Source organism: Suncus etruscus, chromosome 6, assembly GCF_024139225.1.
Source record: "Suncus etruscus isolate mSunEtr1 chromosome 6, mSunEtr1.pri.cur, whole genome shotgun sequence".
NCBI lineage: Eukaryota > Metazoa > Chordata > Mammalia > Eulipotyphla > Soricidae > Suncus > Suncus etruscus.
Window position 1 is genome coordinate 5353996 of NC_064853.1, and position 16053 is coordinate 5370048.

The window sequence follows — 16053 nt, forward strand, 5'->3', positions numbered from 1 at the left end:
ACTTCACTTAGGAGTCCTGCGCACCCAGCCAGGAGACCCCTGAGTGTGGTCCCCAAACACTCAAGAATAACTCAGGGGCCTCAAAGGAAAAATGAAGGGAAATAGCTTCTAGGCTGCAGCGTGTGGGCACTGCATGGCATGTTTGAACCCAGCCTGGTGTTTGCTGTGCTGGTGGCTCCAGGCAAGGCTGGAAAGGCCTAGGTGGGGGAATGGGGGGAAGAAGAAAAAGAAAAAAGGAAGTTTTCTGCAAATTAGATCTTAAGACAACAGGAGCTGTTTTCTGATCTGGACGAGGTCCCCTTTCTTCTATCTGCTTGTGTACGCACCTCAAAGTTTTTAGGGGTGTCCCTGAGACTCTTCATGAAAGTTTCACCCTCACTTTTTTTGTTTGTCGTTTTTGTATTTTTGGGACACAGCCAGCAGGTCTCTGGGCCTACTCCCTCCGGGCTTGGCTCTCGTGTGTGTGTGTGTGTGTGTGTGTGTGTGTGCGTGTGTGTGTGTGTGTGTGTGTGTGTGTGTGGTGCTGGGGGAGGAACCATCTGGGGTGCAAGGGCTGGAATCGGGCCTGCAAGGTCAGTGCCCTCCCCGATGTTCTACATCCTTGGGGCCCTCAGATGGTCCATGTCACTTTTGCACAATTAAAAAGGCACCGCATGACGCAGAGGCCAAGGGACTATCCCTTTGCAGGGCTCATGTGCATGTGTGTGTGTGTCAGCAGTTGGGAGAATTGGGGAGCTGCAGTTGCAAGCTTTTGAAGGGGGTCAAGTAGCTAAAGAAGGCCTGGGCCTTCGGGGGTGCATATGTGTGTGTGTATGTGAGTGTATATGCAAGAATGTATGTATGTGTTGGGGGGGAAGAACAAGCAAGCATCATGCATCCTCCCTTCCCTTCCTTTCCCTTCTCTTCCTTCCCCTCCCCGCCGCCCCCGCTCCGTCGCCACGGCAACGCTCGCCACGCCCCTCTCGCCCCGCCCCTCGGAGGCGCCGCGCGGCGCGGAGTGCTAGGAAGGAAAAGGGGCGGGGCCCAGCGACGACGTCGGGGACGTCAGCGAACGTCAGCGACGCGGCGGGTGGGCGGGACCCTGGAGGCGAGCGTCGACACTCCATTGGCCGCCGCTGGCCGCGGGGGCCGGAAGCCCCGCCTCCCCGGCGGGATCACGTGATCCGTCCCTTCAAGATGGCCGCGCTGTTGTTTTGATGAATAATCCTTGGCGGGGCGAGGGCTAACGCGCCGGGGCGGCGGAGGGCGCAAGGAGGAGCTCCGCGTCCAGCCCGAGCGTCGCCGGGGGTGCGGCGCCGTCCTGTCCCCGCTCCCCCAAAGCCCCTCGGCCCGGGCTCCGGCGTGGAGGCGGGGCGTGGCCGGCCTGCTGCGGCCGGGGAGGGGCTTGTGCGGTGGGCTCCGCGCCGGGCCTCCGCCGTGCAGCCCGCCCTGCGTTCCCGCCCAGGAGCCCCAGGAACCGGCCCAGCGCTCCTGCTTGGGCCCGGCCGTCTCGGGGCACCGAGAGCTCGAGCTGGAGGAGCCCGAGATCGCCTCAGCGTGGGTGAAGCGGGCCCAGGAGGCGACCGAGAGGCGCCCCCTCATCACATCCCGGCCCATCAGCATCTGCTCGGGGCACGACCTGCTGCTGCTGCTGCTGCTGCTGCTGCTCTTGCGGGAGGCTCAGGGCCTGTTGGCATTGAGCACAGAGAAGCCCTGGCACTTCACGACCTCCTCGTGTTCTGCTTCGTCTTTTATTTTATTTCTCTTTTGGGGGTAACCCCTGACTATGCAATTCTGAAAACTCCCCATTCAGGGGGCCCACACCGCACCGCCCTCTAGGACACCCCCCATTTCCAGTCTCCCTTCCTCTCTCTCTCTCTCTCGCTCCCGCCCTGGTGTTCAGAGATCTGAACTCTGAAGGATTCTCTTCCCCACCTCCGAACGCCTTTCACCATTAAGAGGAAAGCGATGGAGGAGCTGAGCGCTGATGAGGTAGGTGAACAGGCGAGGCAGGCCCCTTGCTGCTGGGGGTGATGATGACTCGTTGGCAGCTCTTGGGGCGCTTTGGGTCAAGGGCCCGAGATGGCTGGCACCAGTGTGGTGGTGGTGATGCCCATCCTGCCTGGCCTTTTTTTTGGCTCCCAGCGGGCAAGGGACGCAGATGATATTTCTCCCTCACCCCGCCAAGAATCAGAGGATCCATCCCTGTGGTCATATCGCCTGTGTTCTCTTCTTGCCCAACTAACTCCCCATCTGATGTTGCCTCCTTTCGCGGCTTCTCGGGCTGCAGAGGAGGAGGAGGAGGGCAGCCTCGAGGCGTTCTTTCCTTTTTTTGCCCCCTCGGCTGAATTTTAGCCAAGAGGTGCCAGGATTTATTTTATTGATTGATCTATTTATTTTTACCTCCAGTGAAATAAATGTGTGTGAGCGCTTGCTCGACTCTGCACGCGCCTCACTGCAGAGATTTGAGGAAGGGGAGATTCTTTCTGCACGGGAGTTAGGTGTGGAATTAGGTGTGTGGCTGTGTCTTAACAGAGGAAGCATTTGAAATTCCAAGCATGTCTGGACGTCTGTTGGTGTTTAGGGGTTTTTCCCTTTACGTTTGTGTGCAAGGCAGATTCGATTTTTTTTTTTTTTAGCAAAAAACACGTATCTTCTCAAGTTTGGTCCACTTAAATTCTCTTTCCCCCCCTTTTTTTATTTTTTATTTTTCATCCTCCCCAGTTCCTGTTGCGTGAAGGAGACCCTGAACTGGAAGCAAGTGACTTTGTAAACAACTCCTCCCCTTCCCTTTCTGTTGTGAAAGGGGCCACGCAGTTCTCCTGAGCCTTTGAAAGATTGGTTAATAGGATTATTAAAGTGTATCTATGGCAGCTAGAGTATTGGGGTATAGGAGGAATGTCTAGTGATTCCACTGACTTTTTCTCTTCCTTTGTACAAATTGGGGGCTTCCAATCAGTATTCCCCCGCCACCCCACTTCCCCTCTTCTCCTCTACAAGTTACCGCCTCATTTCTTTCACTGGGTCATAGAAACTTCTTTCAGGTTGCTGGACAACAAAACTTAGAAGGCTTCACTCTTAGCTCTAGAGTAGTTCCGATGTTGATTTAGGGACTAAGATTTCCCCAGGGACGGGTCATGTAAGTGGTGGGTGAAGGGTCATTTCTGAGAGGAGCAGCATAATTTTGTGAGTCGGTTTTTGCAAAATCCTGATCCATTCGGTCTTTCTGATTTTGTTTCTGCAAATGCATCCAGCGTGTGATTTAAGTCAAAGAATATGAAACAGTTTTTTGTTTTCAGGTTGAAAGTATCTGGGCATCCCTTGGAGACACTTTGTTTTCTGTGGTTTTCAGAAGTGTTGCGCCCCCCCCCCCCCCATCACCATTTTCTTTTACTTCCGTTGGGTCCTTTCTCTTGAGGTGGGAAAGTATTTTTGTAGTCCTTACCTCCCAGAAATGACTTACTTGTTGACTGATTATGAATTGCTCTTGATTGAGAGGTTTTCCTTTGTTGATTGGTTTTTGGGGCCACACCTGGTGGTGCTACTTCTGGCTCTGAACTCAGAGTTGACTGTGTTCGAGGTAAATGCCCTATCTGCTGCACTCGCGTACACCGTGAAATTGTGTAAAACCAGCAATGCATATAACTCTGTTAAAGATGTTGTATAATCCGAATTGTGACTCTTTGCTTTACCTGGTCCTTGAAGGAAGTAGAACTTTTTTGGGTGACCATATCAGGAACAAATTGTGGAGGTGCCAGAAGGAACGTTTTTCCTGGTCGACACTGTCAAAACTGTAGAAAATTAAATTTTTTTTTTTTTTTTTTTTTTTGGGGCCACATCCAGCGCTGCTTAAGGGTTACTCCTGGCTGTCTGGTCAGAAATAGCTCCTGGCAGGCACGGGGGACCATATGGGACACCGGGATTCGAACCAACCACCTTTGGTCCTGGATCGGCTGCTTGCAAGGCAAACGCCGCTGTGCTATCTCTCCGGGCCCAGAAAATTAAATTCACCAGCGTCAGATCAATAGGATACGATGTTCAAGAAATTAGTTGACGTGAACACAAAAGGACATCTCAGTATTGGGTCAGTTTTCTCTCAGCAGTTAATGGAACACACACACACACACACACACACACACACACATATATAATTTGTTTTTGTTTTTGGGTCACATCTGGCGGCTCCCAGGGGTTATTCCTGGCTTTGTACTCAGAAGTCGCACTTGGCAGGCTCGGAGGACCATATGGGATGCTGGGATTCGAACCAGGGTCCGTCCTGTGTTGGCCGTCCGCAAGGGAAACACCTTATCTCTGTGCTATGCTCTGGCCCCTGGAACACATTTCTAAATAAAAGCTTTGTTTAGAATCAGTTTTTTTTAATTCTGGAATTAAAAACCAGCAGATAAAGGGCTGGAGTGATAGCACAGCATGTAGGGCACTTGCACACAGCTAACCAGATTTGATCTTCAGCATCCCTCTGGTTCTCCTAGCCTGCCAGGCACGATTCCTGAGTGGTGAGACCTCAGGAAGTGGTGAGCAATGTCAGGTGTGACCCCAAAATAAATATCTCAACAGAGACTATTCCAAAGCCTTTGCCATTTTTGTTTTTTTTTCTGGCCCACACCTGGCAGTGCTCTGGGATGACTCCTGGCAGGCTTGGTGAGGACATAGGGGTGGTGAGTCTGGTGCACATGAGCCTTACCTAGAATACTGCTCTGCCTCCAAGCCTTCGCCTATGTCTTGTTATTCTAGTGGTTGAAGCTTGGGTCACACTGCAGGAGGTGATGTTCCTCTGGTTAGGCAAAAATACATTTGTGTTACTGAGAACGCAAACATCTCAGGGTGAACAGGTGAAGCAGGACCCTGTCAGCAGAGGAGAGAAGGCTGAGTTTACACTGTGTGTGTGTGTGTGTGTGTGTGTGTGTGTGTGTGTGTGTGTGTGTGTGTGTGGTGGTGGGTGCGTGCATGTGTGCATCCATGTGTGCTTGCTGGAGAACTGAGAGGTGCCAGAGATTGAACCCAGAGCTCCAGCATGTGAAATTTCTGCTTTCAGCCCTTAGAGGCTTCTCACCAGGAATCTTGAACTGGCCGAAGCAGAATGAGGATCCCGCCCTTGCAAAATTGACATCAGAATTACTAGGCTTGCAACTTGAGAAAGAATAGTTTTGGGGAACTGTTTGTACCAAAAGATGCTGAAGGACCCTGGGTTCATGGATCACTCCTGGGAACGATGGGGTCTGAGGGTGGGAGCCACCGGACCTTGCGAGGTAGAATTAGTCAAACCCAACTTGACCATTTGTTGTGCAAGTGCTTTACCTGCTATGCTGTATCTCTCTCTCCAGCACCCAGAAGAATTTTTACTCTGGGCATTTTAATTTTGTTGTTGGTTTGGGGCCACACCTGGTATTGCTCAGGGCTTACTCCTGACTCTGCACTCTGGAATTTCTCCTGGCAGTACTTGGGGAATCATATGGGATGCTGGGGGTCAAACCCTACCTACTGCATTATCTCTTTTGCCCCACACCTTTTTTGTTTTCTTTTTTGGTTCACATACCCAGTGGTGCCCAAGAATCATTCCTGGCAGGCCCAAGGACCATATGAGATGCCGGGGATTGTACCTGGGTCAGCCTCATACAAGGCAAATGCTTCACCACTATGCTGTTACTGAAGCCCACACCTTGTAGTCTTATGCCCATGCTTTTTACACAGAGCATGTTTTTATTTATTGTTTATTTTTTGGCCACAACTGACAGCATGCAGGGGTTACTCCTGGCTCTGAGCTCAGAAATCGCTCCTGGCAGGCTCTGCGTTCAGAAATTGCTCGTGTCAGGCTCGGGGGACCATAGGTTGCCGGGAATCAAACCTGGGTCTGTCCTGGATCGGCCACCTGCAAGGCAAACACGCTCTGGCTGTGCAATTACTCCAGCCCCCCCCCCCCCATATCTTTAATTTCATGTTGTTTGTTTACAAAGCTCAGCATTCTTCAGCCACCAGTCTGTGGACAGGAGTTGGTCTGCGAGTGTAGACAGGTTAAAAACCATTGGCCTACCCCTTGGGTGAAATCTGATGGTGTGTGGACCAGGGTGCAGGACAGGTAGTGGCCCACAGGCATGGGGAGGCTGAGAAGGTGGCTTGAGCTCATTACAGTGAGTTCGTTGCTCCACAGAGTGGCCCGTGACTTCCTGTGACTAAGTCCATTCTTCGGGCCCTGTGTGCCAAGGCTACATCAGCTGCATGCTCTGCCACCTCTGCTGTGACTCGTGTCCTAGTGATGCGGGCCTGAGGCAGGCATTCAATTTAATTTATTTGGGCTTTGGGCCGCACCCAGCAATGCTTAGGAATTACTACTACTGGTGACGCTGGGGATCGAATTGTGATGCTGGAGATAGGCTCCACCAATCTGGGGCTGTAGGCACAACAGGAAAGAGCTTGATTCTGTACGATCTCTCTGACCCTAGGGAAGTGTGTCATTTACTTACCTTAGTGTGGTTTTGATTTGTTTTGCTCGTTTGTTCTGAGCTGCTCAGCCACACCACCTGTGCTCAGGGCTTTATTACTCTTGGTTCTGCACTCAGCGATCGTTCCTGGTAGTGTTTGGAAGCTTGCTGGATGCCAATGCCAGGGATGGAACCTGGGAGCCAGTGTCTCAGCCCCGAGATGCTGAGATGCGATGTTGTGGTCACACTGCTCCTTTTGCCTTGTTTGACAGGAGGCTGCTGACCTGCAGGTTGGGCAACCGGGCCACAGAGACCTGGCTGGGAAGTGTCGGAGTTGGAATTGAAACTCTGGCTCTGAAAACACCACGTGCGGTTTATTGTTTAACAACTAGCAGTAAATTCACAGCTTCTATATAAGTGCCCTGCGTATTCCCAGGGTTCCTGCAGAGGCGAGTTTCCTTCCTTCCTTCCTTCCTTCCTTCCTTCCTTCCTTCCTTCCTTCCTTCCTTCCTTCCTTCCTTCCTTCCTTCCTTCCTTCCTTCCTTCCTTCCTTCCTTCCTTCCTTCCTTCCTTCCTTCCCTTCTACTTCCCTCCCTCCCTCCCTCCCTGGGCTTGCTCCAGGCTCTGTGCAGGGGGTCACTCCTGGCTGAGTTCATGGTTCTCAGATTGAACCTGGGTTAGCTTTGTGCAAGGCATGCATCCTACCTGGTGTATTATTCTCATTTCATTTTTTTAAACTTTCAAACCAAAAAAAAAAAATTCTTTTTGGACCCGGAGAGATAGCACAGGACCAAAGGTGGTTGGTTCAAATCACGATGTCCCATAGGGTCCCCCGTGCCTGCCAGGAGCTATTTCTGAGCAGATAGCCAGGAGTAACCCCTGAGCAACGCCGGGTGTGGCCCAAAATCCAAAAAAAAAAAAAAATTCTTTTTTAAACTTTCTTTGTTTTATTTTTATTCTTATTTATTTATTTATTTATTTATTTATTTATTTATTTATTGGGACCAACCACCTTTGGTCCTGGATCGGCTGCTTGCAAGGCAAACGCCGCTGTGCTATCTCTCCGGGCCTTCTTTGTTTTATTTATTTATTTTTTATTTATTTATTTTTATTTTTATTTTTTTTTGGTTTTTGGGCCACATCCGGCAGTGCTCAGGGGTTACTCCTGGCTGTCTGCTCAGAAATAGCTCCTGGCAGGCACGGGGGACCATATGGGACACAGGGATTCAACCACCTTTGGTCCTGGATTGGCTGCTTGCAAGGCAAACGCTGCTGTGCTATCTCTCTGGGCCCTTCTTTGTTTTATTTTGTTTTTGGTCCATACCCAGTTATGCTCTGGGTTTACTCCTGGCTCTGCACCCAGAAACCATTTCTTTTTTTTTTTTTTTTTTTTTTTGGTTTTTGGGCCATACCCACTTGACGCTCAGGGGTTACTCCTGGCTATGCACTCAGAAATCGCTCCTGGCTTGGGGGGACCATATGGGACCCCGGGGGTTCGAATCGTGGTCCGTCCTATGTTAGCGCTTGCCAGGCAGACACCTTACCTCTAGCACCACCTTCCCGGCCCCCAGAAACCATTTCTAGCAGTGCTCAGGGACCATATGTGGTTGCAGGGAACGAGCCTGGTTGGGTGCATGCAAGGCAAGCGTCCTACCCACTGAGCTATCTCTCAGGCCCATTTCCTATTTTTCTTGCTAACGATGCTTTATATCTCCAGCAGTGTGTGGGTCAGCTAGGAGCAGACAGGCCTTTTTCTTGACAGGTTGCTCAGTGATTAGGGGAGGATGCTTACAGTCAGTGGAGACTGGCATGTACCTTGAAGAAGCCTGGAAGGAGGGTGGTGGACTGGTGATCTCGCAGTCGCCTAGCACAGGGGACAGGGCCAGTGAAGAACCTCTGGTGGGCCTGGGCTGGAGCCAATGGCTTTGCAGCCTGGGAGCAGCCAAGAACTTTATGGGAAACTCCCAAGTTTGCACTTTTCTTTGTGAGGCCCTGGAGAGGATGTGGCAAAGCCACGCCTAGCTTTGCTAATCTCTGTAGACATTAGTGGGACTACCTAACTGGAGCCTCCCCTTTTCTGTTCATTTATGTCTCCAAACATGTTGCTTTTGTTTGTTTGTTTTGGGGCCACACCCGGTGATGCTCAGGGGTTACTACTGGCTATGCGCTCAGAAATTGCTCCTGGCTTGGCTGACCATATGGGATGCCAAGGGATCAAACCGCAGTCCATTCTAGGCTAGCCTGGGCAAGGCAGACGCCTTACAGCTTGTCCACCGCTCTGGCCCCAAACATGTCGCTTTGCACTAGACACAAGCACATATTTGTCTTAGACACACTAAATGGAACATGCCAAATGAGTACCTTTTCAGGGATGGGGCTATGGGGCTGGGCCAGTGTGGGGCCTCTCAGCCTAAGGCCAGGGGCGGACTGGCAACAAGTACTTTTTCACAATGTCCTAAAAGAAGTCGCAGTATGTGACAACTGAAGCTGGACCAAGATCTTGGAGTGGGGGGTGAAAGCAGTAATGCTTCTGGGGTGCTGAGTGGAAAGCCAGAGGACACAGTGATTGTATGCAATGAACTGTTTCTCTTGATTTAATAAAACGCAGATTTTTTTTTTAATTGGTTTTTGGGACACACTCGGCTGCGCTCAGGGGTTACTCCTGGCTGTCTGCTCAGAAATAGCTCCTGGCAGGCACGGGAGGTGGGGGGTGGGGGGGACCATATGGGACACCGGGATTCGAACCAACCACCTTTGGTCCTGGATCGGCTGCTTGCAAGGCAAACGCCGCTGTGCTATCTCTCCGGGCCCCTGAAACGTAGATTTTTTTTTTTTTTTGTTTTTGGGTCACACCCGGTGGTGCTCAGGGGTTACTCCTGGCTGTCTGCTCAGAAATAGCTCCTGGCAGGCACGGGGGACCATGTGGGACATTGGGATTCGAACCAACTACCTTTGGTCCTGAATCTGCTATTTGCAAGGCAAACGCCGCTGTGCTATCTCTCTGAGGACTGACTTTTGGCTCTGCACTCAGGGTTCACTCCTGGTGCTGCCCAGGGATCATGTAGGATGCCAGGGATTGAAACCTGGTTGAAGGTGCGAGGCAGGCATCCTCCCCACTGTGCTATTGCTCTGACTTCAAGAGCTTTAGATTTTAGGGTTTTGGGGTTTCTTTTGTTTGTTTGTTTTTTTGGGTCACACCCGGCAGTGCTCGGGGGTTACTCCTGGCTCTATGCTCAGAAATCACCCCTGGCAGGCACAGGGGACCATATGGGATGCCGGGATTTGAACCACCGACCTTCTGCATCCAAGGCAAGTAAGTGCCTTACCTCCATGCTATCTTTCCGGCCCTGGGTTTTGGGGTTTCTGAGGTCTTGCCCTACCTGTCAGTTCTCTTCAAAGGGGTGCCTGTTGGTTTCACTTAAGGGCCACTTGGTGGTGAGGGGACCCTGCGGAAGCCTCTGCTCTACCTTCAGGCTTCTCAGTGGGCCTGGTGATTGTTTTTTGTTTGTTTTTGGCCACACCCGGTGACCCTCAGGGGTTACTCCTGGCCATGTGCTCAGAAATAACTCCTGGCTTGGGGGCCATATAGTATGCCGCAGTCCATCCTGGGTCAGCCGTGCAATGCAAATGCCCTACCCCTGTGCCATCGCACTGGCCCGGGCCTGGTGTATCTTGAGTGGATGTGAAGTGCTTAACTCATTCAGCAGGATTGATAATATTACACCCATTTTATTTCATTTTATTTTATTTTATTTCGTTTTGTTTTGTTTTGTTTTTGGGTCACACCCGGCAGCGCTCAGGGCTTACAACTCCTGGCTCTACGCTCAGAATCCGCTCCTGGCAGGCTGGGATTCCAACCACTGTCCTTCTGCATGCAAGGCAAACGTGCTATCTCCCCGGCCCTATTACACCCATTTTATAGATAGAAAAATGGAGGTAAATAGACTGTAATTATGCTTGCCAAAAGGCCCACACTAGTAAGTAGTTGACGCTGGAGTCTATATTAACCTGCTTCCCATACAGAAATGACTCAAATAAGGTTTTTGTTTTGTTTTGTTTCTGGGCAAGTGCTCAGGGGTTACTCCTGGCTCTGCGCTCAGAAATTGCCCCAGCAGGCACGGGGGACTGTATGGGATGCTGGGATTCGAACCACAGTCCCTCTGCATGCAAGGCAAATGCTCTACCTCCATGCTATCTCCGGCCCCTTGATCTTTGCTTTTGAGTTTGCTCAGGGCTTACTCCTGGCTCTGCCCTCAGGAATCACTCCTGGCAGTGCTCAGGGGACCTGCCCTATGAGGTGCCATGGCTCAAACCGGTTGGCCACGTGCAAGGCGAGTACCCTCCCTGCTGTGCTATGACTCTGGCCCTTTTTGCATATTGAAACTGGGAAGCAGCTTCTAATGGGGTGAATGGCGTTGGCGGGGTGACAGCTGTGACCCAAGGTATATCTCCAGACTCCTTCACCAACCTGGTTCTACCTGCTCCATGACTGCCCCTTCCTGTTAAATTTGGCTGTCATTGTAAATGTCTTCCCCAAATTACACTTAGATCAGCAAGGAAAACAAATCTGGCTTTGTATGTGGTCAGCCAGAGACAGCAGTGGGGGGAGGGTAAATGGAATTTGTTTTTGGGAAAGGGTAGTATTTTTACATTTTTTTTTTTTATTGAAATCATTGTGATTTACAAAGTTCTTTATAGTTGGATTTTAGACAGCCAGTACTTCAGGGCCAAACCCACCCACCACCAATGTCTATCTCCTTCACCAATGTTTCCAGTGTCCATCCCAGTTATTATAACTAAAATATGAATTTTATCAAAAACATTGCATAGAGGGGCCAGAGCGATACTGCAGCGGGGAAGACATTTGCTTTGCATGCAGCACACCTGGGTTTGATTTTCAGCGTCCCATATGGTCCCCTGAGCCTGCCAGGAGCGATTTCTGAGCTCAAAGCAGGAGTAACCCCTGAGCGCCATTGGGTGTGGCCCCCAAACGAAACAAAATAAAACCCAAAAGATTGTATAAGTACAATGCAATCACTTTCAAAATTCCAATTGTTGTTATTATTTGTGGCTTTGGGATTCCACCAGCACCGCTCAAGCCTTACTTATGGCTCTGCTCAGGGATCACTCCTGGTAGTGTTTTGGGGGCCCATCTGGGGTACCCGTCAGGGTTTAAACCCTATTTGATGGTGTGTGAGGTGAGTATCCTGCCTGCTGTCCTTGTGCTTTGACCTCAAACTGGTGTTAACAGTAAAGATAATGTTAGGGCCAGAGAGATATCACAGGTAGGGTGTTTGCCTTGCACACAGCTGACCCAGGATGGAATGTGGTTCGAATCTGGGCATCCCATATAGTCCCCTGTGCCTGCCAGGAGCGATTTCTGAGCACAGATTCAGGAGTAACTTCACCACTGCCAGGTGTGATCCAAAAACCAAAAAAAAAGAGAAAATGTTGCTAGAGAAAGGGCGATGGTTCCTGGGGTGTGATGGTGGCAGTCTCTATACCTGTGGTTAAAGCTCTTGGTTTCAGATCGATGAAGAGGGGTTTTGTTTTATGGTATTTTATTTTGTGTGTGTATCATGCCCGGCAGTGCTCAGGGGTTCATCCTGGCTCTGCACTCAGGAATTACTCCTGGTGGTGTTGGGGGACATATGGGTTGTCAGGGATTGAATCCATGTAAAACAAAGGGCCTACCGGCTGTAGTGTCACTCTGATCCCTGTTTTGGTTTTTTTGGGTCTCACCTGACAGTGCTCAGAGCTTTCTCCTGGCTAGGCTCAGGGAGCCACACGGGACCTTTTGTCCTGCTGCGCCAACTTTCCCAGCATCTGGTTTCCATCTCGGCTCCCAGCCCTTCTGTGCTTCGTCCGTGGGAAGTTGAGGCCACATCCTTCTCGAGGACCCATCACTTCTGCGAGCCTCTCACTGATCAGGAGCTGGGCTGTGTGGCTGCAGCGCGTGGCTCCTTGCTGGGAAGGCCCTGAAAGAGGCTCCTGGTGGAGAAATAGCACAACGGTAGGGCATTTGCCTTGCACGTGGTCAACCTAAGATGGACTTGGGTTTGATTCCCAACATTCCATATGGTCTTCGGAGCCTGCCAAGAGCAATTTATGAGCGCAGAGCCAGGAGTAATCCCTGAGTAGTGCCATGTGTGGTCTAAAAACCAAAGAAAAAGAAAAAAGAATAAAGAGGGGCCGGGCGGTGGCGCTGGAGGTAAGGTGCCTGCCTTGTCTGCGCTAGCCTAGGACGGACCGCGGTTCGATCCCCCCGGCGTCCCATATGGTCCCCCAAGCCAGGAGCGACTTCTGAGCGCATAGCCAGGAGTAACCCCTGAGCATCAAATGGGTGTGGCCCCCCCCAAAAAAAAACAAAAAAAAACAAAAAAAAGAAAAAAGAATAAAGAGGCTCCTGGGAGCTGAAGGGGAGTGTCAGTGTTCCCTGGCTGGGAGGGGGGTGCACCGGGGTTTTTCCCCAGCACTGCTTCCGCAGGGTAGGGAGCAGGGAGGGAAGAGAGATAGAAGTGGCAACTCTACATGACAAACCTGGGTTTGGTTCTAGCGTCCCAGATGGTCCCACCAGCACCTCCCAGATGGTCCCACCAGCACCGCTGGGAGAGATTCCTGGAGGAATCGCTGTTTGTGGCCCCAAAACAAACAAACAAACAAAATGCCTTTGCTCCTTCCAGGGACATTGACCCAAATGTTTGAAGCCTGGTAGGACTGACAGCACCTGATACTGCCTGCTCTGGTGAGGTGGGGGGGGGGGAGTCACAATTTTCAATGCAGAGACGAGGTCGGGGGTCTGGGACACGTGCCCGAGTTCTAGCCGCAGCAACTCTAGCTCCCGAGCACTGTTAGCTGGGTTCTGCTCCCAGGAGGCTGCTTTCCAGTGGCTCTTCCCACCCCCCATCCCAGACAGCCAGCTGTTGTGACCTTTGCCCCCAGCACCAATAAACCACCTCCCTTTGGGTGAAAGAGCACTTTTCTGGGGACCCAGGCTGAGCCTTGCATGGTTTTGAAGTTGGGATGTGGACTCTCCGTTTGTGGTGTACCCCGACTCTATCCTCAGTGTCACATCTGTGTCCCTCTGTCCCAGCTATGCAGTGGCCCTTGGAGATGTTTCTTTCCCAGGCCCAACAATTTATTTGTTGCTCTTTTGGAGCCATAGGGGTTGCTTTGGTGTTCACAGGTCTTTGCTGAGCGGGGAGATGTGCAGGTACTGAGTTAGATCCGGGGTGCCATGACCTGGGATGGATTCTGGGGGTTCACGTCCCAGGATCATCTCTCCTAGGCTCCTTCCCTGCTCTCCAGCCCCTGCACCCTCCACCTTCCCTCCTGTTTCCTGCTGGGCCCCGATGGTGTCAGGACTGTGGCATATTTGGTGCTTGTGCCTGGCAGTGTAGACTTGACATAGGGGAACACCAGAGCTACCCCCAGGCCAGGCTTCATCGAGCAGTGTCCATGGGGCTGGAGCCTTGGTCTGCTGCACACAATGGCAAGAGCCCCCCACCCTGCTGTGCTATCTCTGCCTTCTTTTCTGGTTGGGTGTTCGTTTGGTTTGTGGGTGACATCCAGCTGCTCTTAGGGGATGATTCCTCCTGGCTCTTCACTCAGGAATCATTTGTAGTGGTGCTCAGGGGACCATATGGGATGCCAGGAATTAAACTCTGGTTGGCCTCTGTCCGTGTGCCAGGCAAGCGCTTGCCTTCCCCCCCTGTGCTATATGCTCTGGTCTCTTGGGTGGGACTCTCTTCAGTGCTGGGGCTCCCCCTGACTGATCGCTCAGAGGTCACTCCTGATTTCTTGCACAAAGGTTGCTCTAGGCAGGGCTTGGTTGGGATACCAGGAGGTGCTGGGGACCCAGGCTGAGCCTTGCATGGTTTTGAAGTTGTCATCTGCCAGGCTGCTTCTCGCATGCAAAAGCTTATGCTCTTTCCCTTCACAAATTTTTTTTTTTGGTTTTTGGGCCACACCCTGTGACGCTTAGGGGTTACTCCTGGCTATGCGCTCAGAAGTTGCTCCTGGCTTCTTGGGGGACACAATTTTTATTTGTTTTTTTCTTGGGCCACTCCTGGTGGGATTTGGGGCTTTATTCCTGCTGTGTGTTCAGAAATCACTCTTGACAGGCTTGGGGGAATCCTATGGGATGCTGAGGATTGAACCCAGGTTGGCTGCATGAGAGTCAAATGCTCTCCCCACTGTGTTATTGTTCAGGCCCCTATTTACAGTTCCCCCTTGACAGGTGTTATTGTTTTTGGTTGACGAGTCACTGTGCCAGAAGCCTCCTTCGGGCCTTCTCATGCAACTTTGCCCCGGAAATTGACTAGGCTGTCCCGCCCTCCCTACCTGTGACCCAGCTGACCTGGATTCCCTTTTCCCTTTGACTTCTGCCTGCAGGGTGTCTCACTCAGGATATCCGGCTTCCAGCAGCAGGAAGCCAGGGTGCTGCCAGTTCCCAGGGTGCCAGGCTGCGTTGGCAAGCAGGCAAGGCCAAATCTCACTGTCTGTGTACCCCTAGCCTGGCCATGCGGGGACCTGAGTCACTGCCAGGTTGCTGTTCTAGAAGGTTATTGCTATGGGTCCCACGGGTAGCGGAAGTGAAGGCCCAGAGAAGGACTATTGAAGCGTTGGGACATTGGTTTCTTCCTCGCAGCAGAGAAATACAGACTAAAGCTTTAGGCAAGAAAGAAGCTTCTGGGCCTGAGTGATGGTACAGCAGGGAGTGCATTTGCTTTGTATACGGCTGACCCGAGTTTGATCCCCAGCATCCCATGTGGTTCCTCGAGCCTGTCGGGCAATTCCTGAGAGCAGAGCCAGGAGGAACCCTGATTATGGCTCAAAAAATAAAAAAAGAGGGGCTGGAGCATTAGTACAGTGGTAAGGTATTTACCTTGTACGTGGTCAATACAGGACAGATCCCAGTTTGGATACCTGAGCCTGCCAGGAGAGATTTCTGAGCGTAAAGCCAGGAGTAACTCCTGAGCGCTGCCTGGTGTAACTCAAAACCCCCCCCCCCCAAAAAAAAGAAACTTCTAGTCTTAAGATATGTAAAAGAGGGCCCGGAGAGATAGCTCAGCGGTGTTTGCCTTGCAAGCAGCCGATCCAGGACCAAAGGTGGTTGGTTCGAATCCCGGTGTCCCATATAGTCCCCCGTGCCTGCCAGGAGCTATTTCTGAGCAGTCAGCCAGGAGTAACTCCTGAGCACCGCTGGCTGTGGCCCAAAAACCAAAAAAAAAAAGATATGTAAAAGAAAGAAGGTTGGGGCCGGGCGGTGGCGCTGGAGGTAAGGTGCCTGCCTTACCTGCGCTAGCCTAGGAGACGGACCGCGGTTCGATCCCCCGGCGTCCCATATGGTCCCCCAAGCCAGGAGCGACTTCTGAGCGCATAGCCAGGAGTAACCCCTGAGCGTTACCGGGTGTGGCCCAAAAACCAAAAAAAAAAAAAAAAAAAAAAAAAAGAAAGAAGGTTGTTAAGTGGTGGTGGTTTTGGGGGTCACACCCAGCTGTAATCATGACATACACCTGTTGGGCTTGGGGACTTTATGGGTTGCTAAGGATTGAACCCAATTGCTGCTGGGTGCAAGGGAAGTGCCTTACCTGCTATAATATAGGGACTTTTTCCTTTCCTTTTCTTTTTCTTT

At 51.4% G+C, this 16053-nt stretch overlaps 2 protein-coding genes across 10 annotated transcripts in view; one reads left to right on the forward strand and one right to left on the reverse strand.

The window, feature by feature from the left end:
- Positions 1 to 16053, reverse strand: part of CLSTN1 (calsyntenin 1) — an 833174-nt gene that overhangs the window by 210005 nt on the left and 607116 nt on the right. The gene's annotated exons all lie outside the window — the stretch shown is intronic.
- The window catches only part of UBE4B (ubiquitination factor E4B), a 99110-nt gene continuing 84726 nt past the window's right edge, over positions 1670 to 16053 (forward strand). For both annotated transcript variants that reach the window (XM_049775281.1, XM_049775280.1), the window contains exon 1: positions 1670 to 1971. In XM_049775281.1, the coding sequence (XP_049631238.1) occupies positions 1948 to 1971 (24 nt within the window). In that variant the 5' untranslated portion in view covers positions 1670 to 1947. The remainder of the gene's footprint in view (positions 1972 to 16053) is intronic.